Source organism: Eumetopias jubatus, unplaced genomic scaffold (genome assembly GCF_037043125.1).
Source record: "Eumetopias jubatus isolate StellerSeaLion01/CBP00866 unplaced genomic scaffold, mEumJub1_p1.0 scaffold_9, whole genome shotgun sequence".
Classification (NCBI taxonomy): domain Eukaryota; kingdom Metazoa; phylum Chordata; class Mammalia; order Carnivora; family Otariidae; genus Eumetopias; species Eumetopias jubatus.
The window spans coordinates 119,206,770-119,223,733 of record NW_028274815.1 but is presented as its reverse complement, the minus strand read 5'-3'; the positions used below and the strand labels follow the sequence as shown (position 1 = coordinate 119,223,733).

Sequence of the window (16,964 nt, the reverse complement as noted above, 5' to 3'; positions counted from 1 at the left end):
GGCCCACGGGAGGCGCTGTTAAGGCATGTGCTGAATGAGTGAATGAAGGCATGAAGGGGAAAAGGTCAGACAAAAACCCAGAGGACTTCTCGAAACTGTAAGAAAAAAACCAAGGAGACAGACATCATTCATTTACGGGGCACCTACTATGTGCCAGAAGGGAGTTTCGGGGGCAACTGTGCCCACAAGAGCAGTGATAGGGACGAATGGACAATGTGGACACAGGCGTCCTGGGAGGCTCTGAGTGGGGCTCCAGCAGGCCAGACCCCTCCCCAACCTCCATCCTTCTGGCCCTCCTGACCTCTGGCCGCCCAAGCCCAGCCTGGCGCACAGGAGCCCCGCCAAGCTGACGAGCAAGCCGGAGGCTCCCTGAGAGGGCCCAGAAAGTGGTCATATGAAATGTGACCGGGAATGAAATGGAGCAATAAACGGAGGCCAGCAGTGCCAGGAAGGGCTGTGTCGGCCTCGCAGGCAGCTTTGCACCCTTGAGGCCCACAGGCCAGCACCACCCACCCGCGGGCTCACCTTTCTCCCCCGAGGCCCGCAAGGTGCCAGACAGTGGATGTGTCTGATCCCACGTAATCCTCAGAGCGACCCTGCAGGTCAGGGGTCTTTGACTCTTTACTACAGGTGGGGAAACCGAGGCTCACCGAGGCTCACCGCAGGTAGGCGACAGGAGCTGGGACTGGGACCCGGGCCTTGGGGAGCTAGGATTCAGGCTCAGGCTCTGGGACCCCAGAATGCCAAGTCTCCCCCCACCCCACCCTGTTCTCTGCAGGTGCTGCTGTGATGAAGGCAAGAAGTCAAGTGGGTCCACGTAAGGGCCCCTGCAGCTCCCCCCGCCCACCCCCTCCATCCAGACCTGAGCCTTTTCCAGCGACTTGAGAAACAAAGCTCAGAGAACATGGGGGCTACCCCGGGACTGCAGGAAGCAAACCCCTGCAGGCACCGTGCACAGGACCCAAGGACTTGAGGAGGTGGTAGTCTTTATGGCCAGCCCCACCTCACTGAGGGAGGGTGCACGGTTCAGAGAGGGAGTGTCCGTGCCTGAGGTCATACAGTATGAAGGGACAAAGCAAGATGCCAGCCCCGAGGGTGACTGGAGAGTCTCCCAAGCAGAACCCGAGTCCTCCCTCAGCCCTCCCCCCTCCAGCTCTGTACAGTGTGACTCCACGGGGGTCGTTTCCAGCAAGCTCACCTGGGGGCCAGGGCTGCAAGGGTGTACGGAACAGAGTCAGGAAGGCCCGTGGCCACCTTAACTCTCGGCTGGGAGGCAGAAAAAGGGAAAGGCTGCAGAGGGAGTGCTTGAGGAAGCCCCAGCTCATCCGTGAATCTCACCTTGCTTCTGAAATCAGGAGACGTAAAATGTCCCTAAGAGGAAAACCCAGATAAACTGAATGAAAAAGCCCCCAGGGACTGAGAAGCCCGGCTTCGTAGAAGGAGCCTGGCAGGCACCAGCCAGAGCCCTCTCCTCCCTGGGAATGGCTGCAGTGTCTGCTCTGGGACGGGCCGGGCTCAGGGGAGGGTTCTTTGTCTCCCACTGGGCGGCCCCTGGCTGCTGGCTGGCTGTGTGCAGCAAGAGGGATCGAGGTGTGAGTCGACGAAGGTTGTTTGGTCTTGGAGCGGAGAGGAGAAGGTTTCCTCTTCTCAAGAAGTGCAAGAAGGCCGTTGGTACAAAAGCTCAGGGAATTGCAGCACTCCTTAGTGGGAAGATGGCAGCCTGGGCATGCAGTAGGAGCTCAAGTCCTCCCCGCAAAAAGAATGAAGATCAACCTTCATGGACCTCTCCCTGTGCTGGGCTTCCCAGGACGCTCTGGCCAGGCCCTGGCCTTCAAGGGGCCCAGAGTCCACAGGAAGGGCAGACACACAGACCAGTGACTACCGTACGGACAACGGCTGGGCCTGAGCCCGCATCGCCATGTACAGTTGTTCACAGTGTGCAGCATTCACATAGCCGTGAGTTGTACTCCCCCCTCCCGCTCCCCAGAGATACGCAGAAGCTCGGAATGGAGGTGCAAGTGTTAGGGAAGACGGAGGCAGGCCCACATCTGCCTGGACTCGGGGATGGCTTCTGGGAGGTGGGCCACGCTTGGACTCGAAGCCTGGTTGGAGTCGGCACAGTTAGGAGGAGCTCTGAACAGGAAAAGGCATGCCCCAGAGAGAGACAGTCTCACAAGTCCAACCTTTTGGGGACCATCCTCACCATTTCCGCAGGATCCCTGAAGCACCTGCACTATTATTTACTTAATATTTATTTTCAAAGCACCTTTCCCTTTTTACTTAAATAAATTCAGCTTAAAAGGAGACTTTTATTGCCGCCATAAACGGAAAATCAGCATCACTTGCCATAAATAGAGGGGAACTGTAAAAATAAACACTAGGAGCATCACCCAGCGTCTGTCAATTCTAGCCAGGGAAGGTGGCCTGTTGAAGGCTACGGGCCTCAGTGCCCATTTTCTTGCAGGAACAGGGGAGGTTGGCGAGAGTTACGCGTTAAATGCAGAGCAGGGCCAGGCAGAGACTCTTCTCGGTCAGAAGGGCTTGAGAGGCAGGGCTGCTGAGGGGCGGGCCCGCGGGCAGCCACCTCTACCACGGTCACCGGTCACCACCGGCTCTGGCTTCCTCGGCCACTGACCCCCTCCCACCTTCATCCCTCGTCCCCACTTCCCAGCCCTGGCTTGCAGAGGCCCAAGGACAGGAGCCTCCCTGCCACTCACCTGTAACAACCCTACGGACCCTGCCAGTTCGGCTTCCTGTCTGATTCACCCGCAGGCTCCCTGTGTCTGGCACGTGAGGAGGACTGACACCTATATTTCAGGTCCAAGGAGGCCCACAGAAGGCCCGCTTGCAGACGGAGTGAACAAAGAAAGGAAGGGCGGATGCCCTCATGGTCTCTGCTGCTCACACCAGGGAAGCGACCTCCGGAGGCATGGATTTCCCTCCCCCAAAGTGGGGAAAGAACGTTATTTTTGTATTAAAACAAACATGAGTACCTTATGGAATAGGATACGGAATTCATGAATTTTGAATGACATAGGAGAACATCAAAGAAACGTTGCCCCTGGTGGGGGGCCGTTCCCCCTCTGCCGCGTGGGGCCGACCCCCCAGTCCAGGGCCTTCTCTGCTTGATCCAGTCAGAGGCCTCCTTTGTCTCCAGCAGCCCTGGCTCTGTGTGCAGGAGTATTGATGTGTTGGCTAACGGGGGCAGCAGACCAGCAGGAAGCAGGGGGACTTGGGGGGGGCAGTGAACCCCAGGATTCACACGTGGGCACACAAGCTGCAGCCCTGCCCTGACTTGCTGTGTGGCTTTGTGTAAGTTGCCTCACTTCTCTGAGCGTCAGTTTCCACATGGCTCATTGTGAGGATGAAATGAACGAATGCAGGTGAAGAGTCTGTTTCCCCGTGTGGGACGCAGGAGAGCCTCTTCGCTGCCGCCATTCCCTGGTGGCAGTCGCTCACTGTTGAGTTACACACACACACACACACACACACACACACGCCCAGGTGGGGGCGGGGGTCCCTGCTAACTGGGAAGGAGGGCGGCCCCAACCAATAAAAAGTCAAATTAGCTGGGTGCCTGGGTGGGTCAGTCAGTTAAGTGTCTGCCTTCGGCTCAGGTCATGATCCTGGAGTCCCGGGATCGAGCCCCGCATCGGGCTCCCTGCTCAGCAGGGAGTCTGCTTCTCCCTCTGACCCTCCCCCTCTCATGCTCTCTCTCCCTCTCTCAAATAAATAAAATCTTTAAGAAAAATTCAAATAGCTCATGATCCCAGGGTCCTGGGATCGAGCCCTGCGTCGGGCTCCCTGCTCGGCGGGAAGCCTGCTTCTCCCTCTCCCACTCCCCCTGCTTGTGTTCCTTCCCTCGCTGTCTCTCTGTCAAATAAATAAATAAAATCTTTTTAAAAAATTCAAATAGCTAACATTTTGAACACTTACTGTGTGCTAGGTGCCTGGTGATGCTGTGCTTTGGTTTGCTCATCTGTAAAATGGGCGTGAGGGTAAGAGCTACCTCATGAGGTCGCTGTAAGTACCAAGTGTGTCGACATTTATAAAGTGGACGATCCGGCACAGAGGACTGCTATAGAGATGTGTCCTTTGTACTTACTTTGTAATGAAGTAAAATTCGCGTCACAAAATTAACCGTTCTAACGTGACCAAGCTGCTGGACCTGAGTGCATTCACAATGCTGTGTCCCCCACCTCCATCTAGTCCCCACACATTTTCTTCCCCCCAAAGGGAAACCCTGCGCCCATTAAGCAGTTATGTTCCATTCTCCCATCCCCTGGCAACCACGAATCTATGCTGAGTCTCTGGATGGATTTGCTATTCTGGATATTTCCCACAAATATAACAATATAATACGTGGTCCTTGGGGACTGGCTTTTTTCACTTAGCATCATGTTTTGGAGGTTCGTCCACACTGTCGCATGTATCAGATTGCATTCCTTTTTATAAGAGATGCTTCTTTCATCAGGTAAAATCTCTCACCGGATCCCCAAACAACCTGGGAAGTAGCCACTCTCACTCTCCTCTTCTTGCGGATGAAGAAACTGAGGCACGGAGAGTGGTGGGGACATGCCCAGTCCCCCGCCCGGCAGTCCTGACACTACTGGGTGGGCAGAGCTGGTGCCTGCAGCTGGGTGCAGGGTGCCTCTCAAGGCCACGGGCACATATTGAGGGAGACAGCAGTGGAATTACAAATCTAGGGAGATTTAAGGAGAGTGAAAATATTCTGGCACTTGCGGGATTGTGGGAGTTGAGCAGGTTTCCCCTGTGGAATTCCCACCTTCTCTTCCCCCACATCTGGGCCACAGGGAGGGAAAGGGTTGGGAGGGAGGGAGGCAAGGGTGGGAATGCACGGGGAGCCCGGGACAGGGCAGGAACCAGAATGGGGGAGCCGGGCACAGGAGAAGGCAGACAGACATCCTGATGTTTGTGCAGATGGCAGTTCTTTTCCTCCTCACCTGTACAGCCTGCAAAACCTGTGGGGTGAGCCCATTGCACAGAGGGGTAGTCAGGCTCAGAGAGCTCAAGGGAGGTCAGGATTTGAGCCTAAGAGTCTACCCGAAAGCCCAGGCACGCACCATCCTTGCTGCCTGCCAGAGGCAGAGAGGGGGTGAATGGGGGAAGCAGAGGGAGGTTGCATCAGCCACAGGGGTGAGTAGATGCCTTGGAGTCCAGGAAGGAGCATCCCCAGGTGCACTGAAAAGGAGAAAGACAAGGGAGAGAGGTGGGAGGCACCAAGGGTGGGGCCAGCAAGCTCCACAGCCATGAGGACCAGAGCAGAAGAGGAGAGGGCACATGAAAACCAGGTGCAGAGACCAATAGGAAGGGAGAAACTGAGGCAGACTCCGACAGCCATGCTGTCTCCTCGGGACCTGGTGTGGGGCAAACACAGCCCCACTTGGGACCCAGTGGCAGCCCTGCCCTGGCCCTCCCACGCCTGCCCAACCGTGTTTGGGAAATCCAGCAGCGCAGCAGTAAATGCATGGGCTCTGGAGTCAGGCTGACCACGATGGGAACCCCAACTATACCTCCTTGTGGTGGGCAAATCGCTAAGCTTCAGTGTCCTCATCTGTAAAATGGGTATGGTGGGGACTTGACAGGATCGCACATGCCTGTAAATGTCCGGCACCTAGAGGGCTCCGTGGAGCATTATTAGGCTGGTGATGATCTGGTTGCTATTCATACTGCCTCTCACAGGATGGCCCTGCTCCAACTTCTCTTTCCCCAAGGCTCCCACCTCCCTTTTCCTCACCTAGAAGACTAGACTGGCCTGGCCTTTTGAAACACAAGGACTATTCTAGAACCAGAGAATCCTTAGCTGAAGGGGTTCTGCCCCACCCCAGGGCCTTTGCATTTACTGTTCCCTCTGCCTGGGAGGGGATTTAACGGAAAGCAGCAGAGCCTGGATGGGGCTCGAGACTCCTAGCGCCTGACTGGAGTTAGGGACCACTGCTGGGGTCTCTGGGGACATAAGGAGACCAGCTGGTGAGTCTCAGGGCCCCTGCCCCAGAGGACTTCCATCAGCTGTCTGCCAGCCTGCCCTCACCCTCCCTCTCCTCTGCTTGCCAGGAAACCATTAGTGCCGGGTTGTTTTGAGTGCAGTTTCCACTACCATGCACTCTGGCCGCCGGGCCTCCATTAGGGACCCTTTCCTGGGGCCAATGACAGGCAGCAAACAGCTCCCCAGTGAGCCAGCCCTAATTGCTGCCACCTCTAAGGCCAGAAATAATTTTTTTTAAACCTCACAAAGCAGAACAGACACCCTGTAGTCCTCTCTCACCTTCCCTGCCCTGGGCCAGCAACCACGCCCGAGGGCTGTGAGAAAGGGGGCTTCAGTCAAGACCCCCAACCCCAAGTTGGCTAGTGAGGCTCGGAGAGCCTGAGTGGGGGCCGGGATTTGAGCCCAAGAGTGTCTGATCCCAAAGCCCAGGCAGGCACCATCCCCTACAGTCTTAGCACGCATGGCTGAGGGAACAAAGTTTCGGTTCTCTCCCTTGCTTTGAACGAGGTGTGGGCCCCCAGTCTCCCCCCAGCCCTGGTCTCCTCCTCTGCAAGATGGGCATGTTGATGGGTGCCTGGGATATCCGCTGGAGTGACCACGGCCAGGCTCTGACAGGTGCTGGGGCCCCGGGAGGAGGTCCGCGGAGCATGAAGGAAAGAGCCAGAGGGTGGGAAAGGTAGGGGGAGAGCCTGCCAGGCAGACGAAATCGAAATCGCTGGGCAAAAGGTCCCAGAGGAGGGAGCCTGGTGTGTGCAAGCATTAGAAAGGAAGCAGTGCAGGTACACACACGTGCACACACGCGCACACACACGCACACAGGCACGCAAGCATGCCCAGCTCCCATCTCCTGCCCAGCCCAGGTTTCCGTCAGCCCCCGGACGTCGCGGCCAGCCCCGGCTTCCTGCGAGCCCGCAAACTCGGCCCTAGTCCTGGAAGGAGCTTCTCCTGCTCCACCAGTACCCCCTCAGCCTCCAAGTCCTGTTTGACACCCACTTCAGGCACATGGCCGGTCCCTCCTGATTGCCAGCCACACCTCGCACCTTCCCCACCGGAAACCTCCGGGTGGCGGGGTCAACGCCGAGCTCCACCGCCTGCTTTGCCCGATGCACACGCACAACTCTCCGGATGAAGCCCCTGACAGACCTGCTCCTGCGGCCTCTGGAATCCCCTCTCAGTCCCAGCAGGCTCTGGATACCAGGAGCCCACTTCCTCCAGGAAGTCTTCCTGACTGCACCAGGACACAGCCACCACTCTGGTGGGAGAGGGGAGAGACCCCTCGGGAGAGTTCGTCTGCCTGAGCCACTTCCAGGGCTCACATCTCCGGTTTGCTGTCCTCCCTGACCTCTCCCCCATGCCCACCCGCTGAGGACACTAGAGGGAAGCTTGTTATGCGAGGGCTACAGCAGAGTTGGGGGGGGTGCTCTGCTGAGCGTTGGCCCTGCATCCCGGGGCCAGGCCTGGCTCCTCTCTGGGCCTTGGTTTCCTCCCCCGTAAAATGAAGGCTGCATCCCAGGCACCACGGGTGAGCTCTGGGGGCCTCCCAAACCAGCTGGAACTAACCCAAACGATGTGGCATTTTCCTGAGGCAATGATCCAGTTTTCATCAGATGCTCCAGAGGACGGTGACCTCCAAGAAAATTAGGAACCACAAGTCTAGACAAGCTCCAGCGCCCCTTGTAACTCCACCACTTGGTCATCCACTCGTCCACTTCATTCATTCACCTGATATCTCTCAAGTGCCTGCTCTGCGTGGGTGTCACAACGATACAAAGAAGAGACGCATGTGTAATCCCAAGGTGTCACCTGGAGAGAGGAGTGTGTGTGTGTGCTCGCGTGCGTGCATGTGTGCATGTGAAGACAGAGAGCGGAGGTGGAGAGATGAGAGGAGGGAGGGAGATGGATGCAGCAGACACAGGGAAAGGGACAAAGAAAGATGGAGAGAGTTTGAAAGAGAGAGAGCGAGCGTCCAACCCGGGGAGAGAATGAGCCGGAGAGAGGGGCAGGCAGAGCACTTGACACAGATGGGCACTGCCAGCCCCCTAATTGATAGCTCTGAGCAAGCCCCACTCCCAGCTCTAGCTCTAACCTTCCAGATGCTCCCAGAGCCTCGATGCCTCGAGTCCCAAGGGCACCCACTTGGAGGGGCCGGGGAGGCGGGTCTGCACACCAAGGCTACGGCACAGAGGGCACAGCCTGGCCCCTCGGCTGGGACACTACACGACCGCCCGGGCTCCTTCCCACCCACGGCTCCTCCACCACACACGATCAAACACCCAAACACACGCACGCCAGCCACATGCTCAGGCAAAACCACCAGCCCCCAGCAGAACACCCAGGCAGGTGCACCCAAGGTCCCACGCATACCCCCAAGGTCCCACCACCCCCACTGACAGGGCTGGGCTTGGGTCCAAGGAGCCTAGGCTCTCAGACTGCGCTCGTGCAGCCAGACCCAGGCCTTCCCAGCATTTTGGCATCCTGGACCCCGAGAGAATCCAGTGAAGCCAGGGTGCCACTCCAGAACAAAGCAACTGTCCACACGCCCACCGGGCTTGGCAGCCAGGAGCAGGACAGATGAGCGGGGAAGAACTCCAGCCCTGCAGCCCCACAAGCTGGGCTCAAGCCCGGCTCCACCACTCAACAGCTGTGTGGCCTCGGGAGGGTCCCAATACCCCCGCAGCCTCCATGTCCTGGTCTGTAAAATGGGAACATCCTCCACATGGGGTGTGTGAGGCTGGAAGGAGGAGGTGAGGGGGATGACAGGCACAGAGAAAATGCTCGATGACTGCTGTCTGGCGTCTTGGTTCCCAGACCCCCGAAGGCCACTGAGACTAAGCGCCATGTGCCAGATGGAATCCCACGCGGCCATGGGCTCCCTCCGCACCTGCCGCCTGGAGGACAGAGGAAAGGGCCACAGGTGGAAGGATTCTGGAAGCTAAGAGCTAGGTGCACTAGCCGTTGTTGGAGGTTGCTGAGGCCCAGAGAAGGGCAGGGACCTGCCAAGCTACCCAGCAAGGCAGAGGCCACGGGAGGGTGGATCAAGGCTCGGGTCTACTTTTCCCGCTCGAACTCCGGCACTTGAACTCAAGCTGAAGTGAAGTCACAAAGGAGCCGCTGCCCCCACCTCTCCACACAAGAGACAGCACAGGCCCTCACCCCTGCCGTGTCCCCCCGGGTGGGGGGCCAGGCATCCTCGGAGTTGGGAGCTCCGCCCACTGGGGGGCCCCGTCACTAAATCGCTGTGTGACAGATTGTTATGAACCACCCACTGTGTTCAGACTTCTCTGCCCACTTCACCAGTCTGTGCTCCTTGGGGAAATAAAGCAGGGATTCCCTCCACAACACCCCCAGCTAATAAATGGTTGGCTCCAGCCTACAACACTCGTGTGACAGGGAGCTCACTACCAGTTGCCCTCGCTGCGCCGGGAGTGCCTTTTCCGGGCTGAACATTATCTCTGTTTCTTCACTCTTATCACAATTTATACTTATATATTTTTTATAGGTTTGTCTGAGCAAGAACCTTATCTGTCTTCTTCACTGATATGTCCCCAGTGGCTAAGAGAGCCTGGTACATGGCAGGTGCTCAAGCGCTATTTGTTGAATGAATGAAGGAATAAATGAATGGTCCCTTCCAGTAGCCGACAGCAGCCGCTGCTGGGCCAGCAGCTCCCGCTGACAGTACAGAGTATGAGGCGGGGGGGCAGCCCGTGGGCCAACAGCCCCCACGTCCAGTCATTCCTACACACAGAGCTGCCCGTGCACCCTCACTGTTCTGTCCTTAATGTTTTCCTATAAACTAACCCACTATTTGTTTAATATCCCCGTTAGTCTCATCTAAGCAATCATATCTGTGAAATCACAGTTTTGATGTGCTGGGTTTATTTTTCCACTCCACATTAAAATAAATGCATAACTATTAAAATGTGAGAGGTTTGTCTGGGTTCTGCCTCAAACCATCTCTCAGGTAGGACCCAATCCTGCTGAGGGTCCTGGGGGTCCTTGAAGAGGGAGGGGTTTCCACCGGGCGTGATGGGGCTGAGGCCCAGAGACTCCTCTGCCGACTTTCAGGAAGGGGAGAGGGCCCGGTCGTGGGGAGGGTGTCCTGGAGGAGTGGCAGCCCCTCTGCCTCCCCAGCCCCACCTCCCTTCCCCACAGCAGCATGTGCCCAACGAACCCCAGGGTCGCCAGCTGGTAGAGGGGTAAATTTCTTCCCCCAGTGAGGTCACGGCCCCTTCTTCTGATGGAAGAGACTTGCCTCACCAGGGCTGGCAAGAGGACACACCCTGGCACCCCATTACCCTCCGGGTCATAGCATCTCATATGCACTTCAAGGGGCCGGGCCTGGGTCCGCCCACTGCAAGGTGAAGTCAGGCTTGCCCACCCCAGGATGTCCTTGTACCGCTCAGTAAGGATGAGGGAGGGGCTCCGTTTTGTGATCGTTCTACTAAAAATGTGGATTCTTTATGAAATTAAAATTATGTGAATGTTTAAAACTGCCTTAACTTGGAATACACAGAAGTTTTAGCATTCAGACCTCACTTCTTCCTCCTCTTCTCTGGGACTCAACGGCATTGTGAGCCTGGGCTCTGGAGTCACATTCTTGGGATCAAATCCAGGCTCCAACACTTGCTAGGTGAGTGACCTTCGGCAAGCCTTTTAACCTCGCCAAGACTCGGTTCCCTCAAAAATACCCTGGACCAGGGGAAGTCCCCTCCTCGGAGGCTTCTTGTGGGAGTCAAATGAGACAACACTGTCTAAGGCCCTGGCATGACACTCAGTCAACATTTGCTTCCGTGTATCTCTCACCTAATTTGCACAGAGTTAGATAAGGTGACCCCAAAAGCCAAGCACTGACCTCCCCCAGCAATTTGGGCAAATGCACCCTGGCCCATGGTCTCCATCTCCTGTCCCAGTGGCTGACCACTCTCCCTCACCCCTGACCTGGCCCACTTGTTTGTCACAGGAGACTTCCCCCAACACCCCTACTGTCACCGTGTCACCGTGGAGATGAGCCGAATTCCTGTCCTGCTGGCTGCCCAAGGCTCCCGGCTCCCGTTGCTTCAGGAAAAGGCCGCTGGAGCCGCTGATAGGCAAGGTGTCAAAACCAATTGGTGTGAAGGACTCAGGGAAAACCGCTTGTGAGGGCCAATTCCCCACAGGAGGCCGGGAACCCTCAGCCCAAGGCCGACTATTTACGGGTGTAATTGATAGAATAATCACTAACACCCGAGACAATGCGAACACATTTTTAACATCATAACCTTCGGAAGACAGCGCTCAATTTTCTCCATCTCCCAGCCACCAAACTAGCCAGCTTATTGATGGTGAGATATCCACAGTTCGGTAAGGAATGAGAGAATGCCAGGGTGGGTTTTCAGGGAACGGGCTGTTTGCCAAATGGCCCGGTGGCCCCCGCCCCTGCCTCAGCACCCCGCTGGTCCCTCCAGGCAATGGAGAGAACCTCAGGACAGTGAATCACTCAATGGGCAAAGCACCAGGCCAAGCTAGGATCTGTGTCTGCATTGGGGTGTATTAATAATTGAAGGTGCTGGCTTAGGGGTGTGTGTGTGTGTGTGTGTGTGTGTGTGTGTGTGTGTGGCCGGGCGGGCGTGGGAGGATGGATGTTTGCTGCAGTACAAGGCTTCCTGGGGCTCCTCTCAGGGTCCACATGCCTGCTCCAGCATGGCCCCCTCCCTCTCTTGCAAACCCAAACCAACCCAGCAGCCCCTGGTGCCAGACGATGTCCCATCCCTACACGTGTCGTCAGGCCTGGCTGAGTGCTTAAGGCAGTGGTTCCCAAACTCCAGCCTGCATGGGAATCATCTGGGGGAGCTTATTAAAATGCAGATTCCAGGGTCTCATCAACAATCATTTTGGCCAATGGGTCTGGGTGGGGGGACCCTGGGATCTGCATTTTTTTTTAAGAATCCATTTATTTATTTGAGAGAGAGAGTGAGCAAGCTGGTGGGGATGGGGGTGGTAGGGGAAGAGGCAGAGGAAGAAGCAGACTCCCCGCGGAGCAGAACCCTGAGATCACGACCTGAGCCGAAGGCAGACACTCAACCAACTGAGCCACCCAGGCGTCCCTGGGATCTGCATTTTAACAAACTCCCTGGTGATTCCAAGGCAGGAGGTCTACAAAGATCCTCACAAAGATCCTGCCTTCCGCTCCCCACCCCCCCACCCTGGCCAAGATCTGGAAAAAGAACTGGAGAAGGAGTCCAGCCCAGCTGTCTTTTTCTAACTTGCACATGGCCTCAGCGAGATCCCGTGTGTTGCCTTTCTAAGCTGCCGGTTCCTCTTGGCGGCCCCCACGGCTTTACCAGTTCTCTGGGGAGCTGGAAGGGAGCGCCGAGACAGGGCTGTGCAGAAGGAAGAAGTCCTGTCACGTGACTCGTCCAGCCTGCCTCGGGGTCGTCCCGGAGGAGGCAGGTACAGCTCTGTGGCTCTCTGTACAGACTCAGTGACCTTGGGCAAGTCACTGGCCCTCTCTGAACCTCAGTATCCTCATATGCCCAACACCAGCCTTGCGTGAATAACGTCAGCCTTAGTGAGTTAACAATGGCGAGGGGTTTGGCAGCACCTAGCACATAGTAGGCAGTTCATAAATGCTAGCTCCGCCCCCTGCCCCCCAGCTCTGCTGTGCTGATGGCGATGAGCTGACCCTTTCTCATAAGGAATAATCAAAACAGCTACTATTAATTGAGTACCTAGGAGGCACAAACACGGACCACCACGACCCCAGCCTCCCAATTCCTTATGCCTCTTGAAGAGGCATACACCGTTCACCCCCATTCATTCCTCATGCCTTTAAAAGGCCCTCTGTGAAGTGGGCTGAGTGAAGGTAGCAGGGAGATGGGAAGCGAGACTGATGTCCTTGCTGACCCACCTGACCACAGGCTTTCCCTGTGACAAGTCCCGGGTGGGCAGGGGCAAGGTGTTAGCCTGGCGGCTGGGCTGGGCTCAGATTGAGCTGGAGAGATGAGGAGCCACCAAGTGGTTGGGGTCCATGGGCTCCTCCGGAGGAGCCCCCACTTCCAGCCTCCCATCCCCACCCCCAGACACAGACACCTCCCTAACTGGGCCACATTTCCTGAATCAGCTGAGGACACGCGGAGCCCAGGAATAATGAAACGATCAGGCTCCAATCTGCTAAACAGCAATTTCTGGGCTTTTTCAGCACACACAGCTTTTATCAAATTGGTATTCTCCTCCTGAACACAAATGGCTTATTAGACATGACCCACTTATTCGCCGTGTCTCACTATCATTAATAACAGTTTCTTTTTGTGATTAAGTGAGTGGCTCCAAAACCTTCCTGTGGTCGGGCGCTTGGCCCAGCAGAGGGGCAGCCGTGGGGGCTCCTCGGCATCCACTACTTGGCGACTTTGAACCTGGCAATGTTGGGAGAAGGTAGCCTGGCCCCTGCAGAGCAGCCTGGCCTCCTCGTTTCAGGAGGGACAGAAGGAGCCCCAGAGGGTTGACCCACTTGCCCAGAACTGCATAGGGGGTCACTGAGAGAAGTCAGGTTCTCCCGCAGTCAGTGCTGTGTCCTCTCTGTCTAGCCCCCCTCTGGGCCTTAGCGGGACCTGGCCAGGGTTCAGAGGCGACCTTACAGCTGGTGGGGCAGAGCTGTGCCCCTAAGCATGCCTGGCACCGGGGGACAGGCAGAGACTACCACACAAAGGGCAAAGCCTGATTTCCTATGGGGGGGCCACCTCGGAGCCTCCGGAGTGACAGGGTAGCACCCAAATCCTTGGGGCTTGATGCTCTAGGGAAAGGATGACCATAAACCTCAGAGCCCTAGTCCTCGTATCTCTTGGGACTGCAAACTTAGGAAAACCCTTCCTTGGAAAGCCCTCCTCGTCTAAGTTCTAACTGTGCCAAGGAACTGAGCAGAGCGAGGAGGAGAACGGAAGGAGGAATCCCCAGTTTCCTTTAAACGGGAGGGAATCTGACAGGGCGATGAATATCCTGGAAAAAGCTCTGTCTTTGCCCAACAGACCCTGTGGCCAGTCCCAGCTCAACCACTCATGCACTGTGTGACCTTGGGCAAGCCCCTTCACCTCTCTGAGCCTTGGTTTCTCCATCTGTAAGCTGAGAGTCAAAATAGCCCTTCCTCTATGTACCAGTGCTCCAGCCAGGTCAGTAGAAATTCAATGAGCGATATGAATGGTGTAGAGATGAGACACAGAGCACTTACGCCAAACGTGGTGAGACAGAAGGGTACAGGGAGTCATGGTTCCCAAAAAGCAGAGACCCTGAGAAGGGCTTTGGAAGCCCCCACACCCCCTGCAACAATCCCACTGGTGCGTCAGGCCCCAGCAAAGCCTCCTCTAATCACCTACTCCCCCCCGCCTTTTCCCATCAGAATAAATCACACAGTTCTCTGCTCTTTGTGCAAACCTCCCCCCAACCCTGGGCCCACAGTGCCCAGCACTGGTGCTGCAGCCTCCCCCACCAGATGGGGAGGGATGGATGGAAGAAGGGTCTCCATTTTCATTTATGCTCTGGTGCCCATGCTGGAGCCTGGCTCACCAGGGAAGGGGGAGGCCCCCACAGCTACCAGCCTCAGATGCTACAACTCTGCGGCCAACTTGGGCTCCTTGGGGCTGAAAGGAGCTTCTGACACTCAGGCAACCAATGTGGGGCTGCTTGCTTGGTCCCTGGCTCCCATGGTGGCTGAGTTGATTTCCCACCTTTCAGTCCTGGCGGCCGAGGATGAGGAGGGCCGGGTCCCCTACAGAAGGATGGCAGGGGCTTTCCACCCCCAGAGACAGACAAAAGCCCCGGCACCCTTCCTCCCCTCCCATGCCCGTGGCTGGAAGCAGCAATCTCAACTATTCCAATGTCTTCGATGGGCTCCCCCAAGCCTTCGTCCCCCACCCTGCAGGGGTAGTGGCAGCCCGAGACCACCAGTTCTCCAGAGGCAGGGTCTGCTGTCCCCCAGGACAGGTGTAAGGGGCAGGAGAGGAATGGGAGAGGATGAGGGCAGCTGCAGGGGTAAGCCCACAAAAGGGAAAGGCAGATGGGCAGGGAGGAGTGGGCGAGCCAAGTGTGTTCACAAGTGTGTGTGTGTGTGTGTGTGTGTGTGTGTGCAGGCAGAAGGGCGGGCAAGAGTTGTGCAGAGTGCGCGCGCCTGGGCGCCAGCTGGCGGGGTGTGAGCCCACCAACCGTAATGCCTGTGTGTGTGCAGCGGGCATAAGTGCGAGTGTTTGTGAGTGAGGACGGGGATCCGAGAAGGTGTCTGGAGATGTGTGAGGGCAGGAGTTGTGAGTGTGAGAACACTGAGTGTGCCCCTGGCTGCGAATATCTGTGTAGTCCTGGAGGTGTATCGGCGCGAGTGTGCTTGGGAGTAGGGGTCTCTCTCCGCGAAAGCGGGATCGGGGTTGCACACGGGGTGCCCCCTCCTCTGCACGGGTGGCTGGGGTGCTAGGGCGGGTCCATGGACCCGGCAGGGGGCGCCACGGGACTCCCGCCAGGGCCGGCGCGGGTTCCAGCCCCGGGGACCGCCAAGTTGAAGCGAGGCAGCCCGGGGTGGGGTTTGGTGGGGAAGTCCGCGGGGGCGGCGACCGAACTCACCGTGGCCGGAGACGTGGTTGTCCCAGGGCGCGTGGCCGGCGGGCCGCGTGGCGCCTCCGAGTTGCAGGAAAAGTGCCAGGTAGTGTAGGGCGCCCAGCGCCACGGCGAGCGGGGCCCCCATGGTGCGCGCTCCGGCCGGGGCGCCGCCGCCTCACATCGGGGCTCAGGAGACCGCAGACTCCGCGCCCGCCGTTCCCTGCCCGATGCGGCCTGGCTGCCCAGCTCTGGCCGCTGCCCCTCGCCCCCCGAACCTGACCCGGCCCCGGCCCCAGCCCTCGCCCGGCTCCGGCCCAGCCCCGGCTGCGGGTAGCGAGCGCACGCCCAGCCGGCCGCCTCCGACTGCGGGACTCTTCCCTTCCGCGGAAGGCCACTCCGCTCGGCGTCACCGCCGCCGCACCCCCTCCTCCCACTCCCTCCCGCCCGCCCAGAGGAGGTGGCGGCGGAGGGATCTGCCGCTTGATTTATCATCAAAGTTTTGCCCCGGCTGGGATTTTTAAAGCGGTACCCGCAACTTCCCCTGCCCGAGAGTGCAAATGGGGGAGAGAGATGGGGTGGAGGAAGCCCCCCACTAGGGACCCAGTTCCCGCAAAGCATAACACAACTGGCTTCAGAAGCAGATATACTATCAAGCGGGAGAAGGAGAAAAACCAATCCACCTGCCACCAGACTCAGCGCGCTCAGAGGGGCTCCCAACTTTGCTAGCAGGGCGGTGCCGGGGTCAGGGGGTCGGGGGAGGTCGGGGTGAGGTAGGGCAGGAACCTGGGCTGAGGCACAGGGGACCTGGTGATAGCCCCACCGCAGCCTTTACTTTCCTGTGTGATCGTGTCCGGATGTCTATGCCAGTCTGAGCTTCAAGTTTTCATCTGAGAAATGGGAATAGCAGCTACTTGCAGGGGTCCTGGTGAGGATTTATGAAATCGTGTATGTTAAAGCGCTTAGCATAGTGCCATCCTCATGGTAGGAGCTGAATAGATATTACTGTTGTTATCCTCTCCGTGTCTCAGTTTTCCAGTCTGCATAATGGGAGTGAGGCAGGCCAGTTGCTGGGGCTCCTTCTAGCTTAAAGATGCTGGGCCCTACGCGGTGGATTGGATCGCCCCCTTCTGGGCTGTCAGTCTCCGTTCCTCGGACCGATGGGCCTCGATGAAATGTTGGAGAGGCGGGCAGGTAACAAAGCCACTCCCATTCCCAAGACCAGGAATCCAACGAGATCCTCCGATTCTGATTCCTTCCCTGACGGTTTTACTGGGCTGTTGGGACAGACCTTCAGTACGGACACGAAGGTAGACCAGTGGCCTCCTTTTAAAGACGAGGAAGCGCATTAAATCGGAGACATAGCTTCTCCGAGGTCCCACAGCGAGTCTAAGGCGAGGTCGCT

At 57.5% G+C, this 16,964-nt stretch overlaps 1 protein-coding gene across 1 annotated transcript in view; it reads right to left on the bottom strand.

The window, feature by feature from the left end:
* The window catches only part of VSTM2L (V-set and transmembrane domain containing 2 like), a 34,720-nt gene extending 19,013 nt beyond the window's left edge, over positions 1-15,707 (bottom strand). The window contains exon 1 of the mRNA XM_028118518.2: positions 15,587-15,707. Within this exon, the coding sequence (XP_027974319.1) occupies positions 15,587-15,707 (121 nt within the window). The remainder of the gene's footprint in view (positions 1-15,586) is intronic.
* Positions 15,708-16,964: the final 1,257 nt, after the last annotated feature.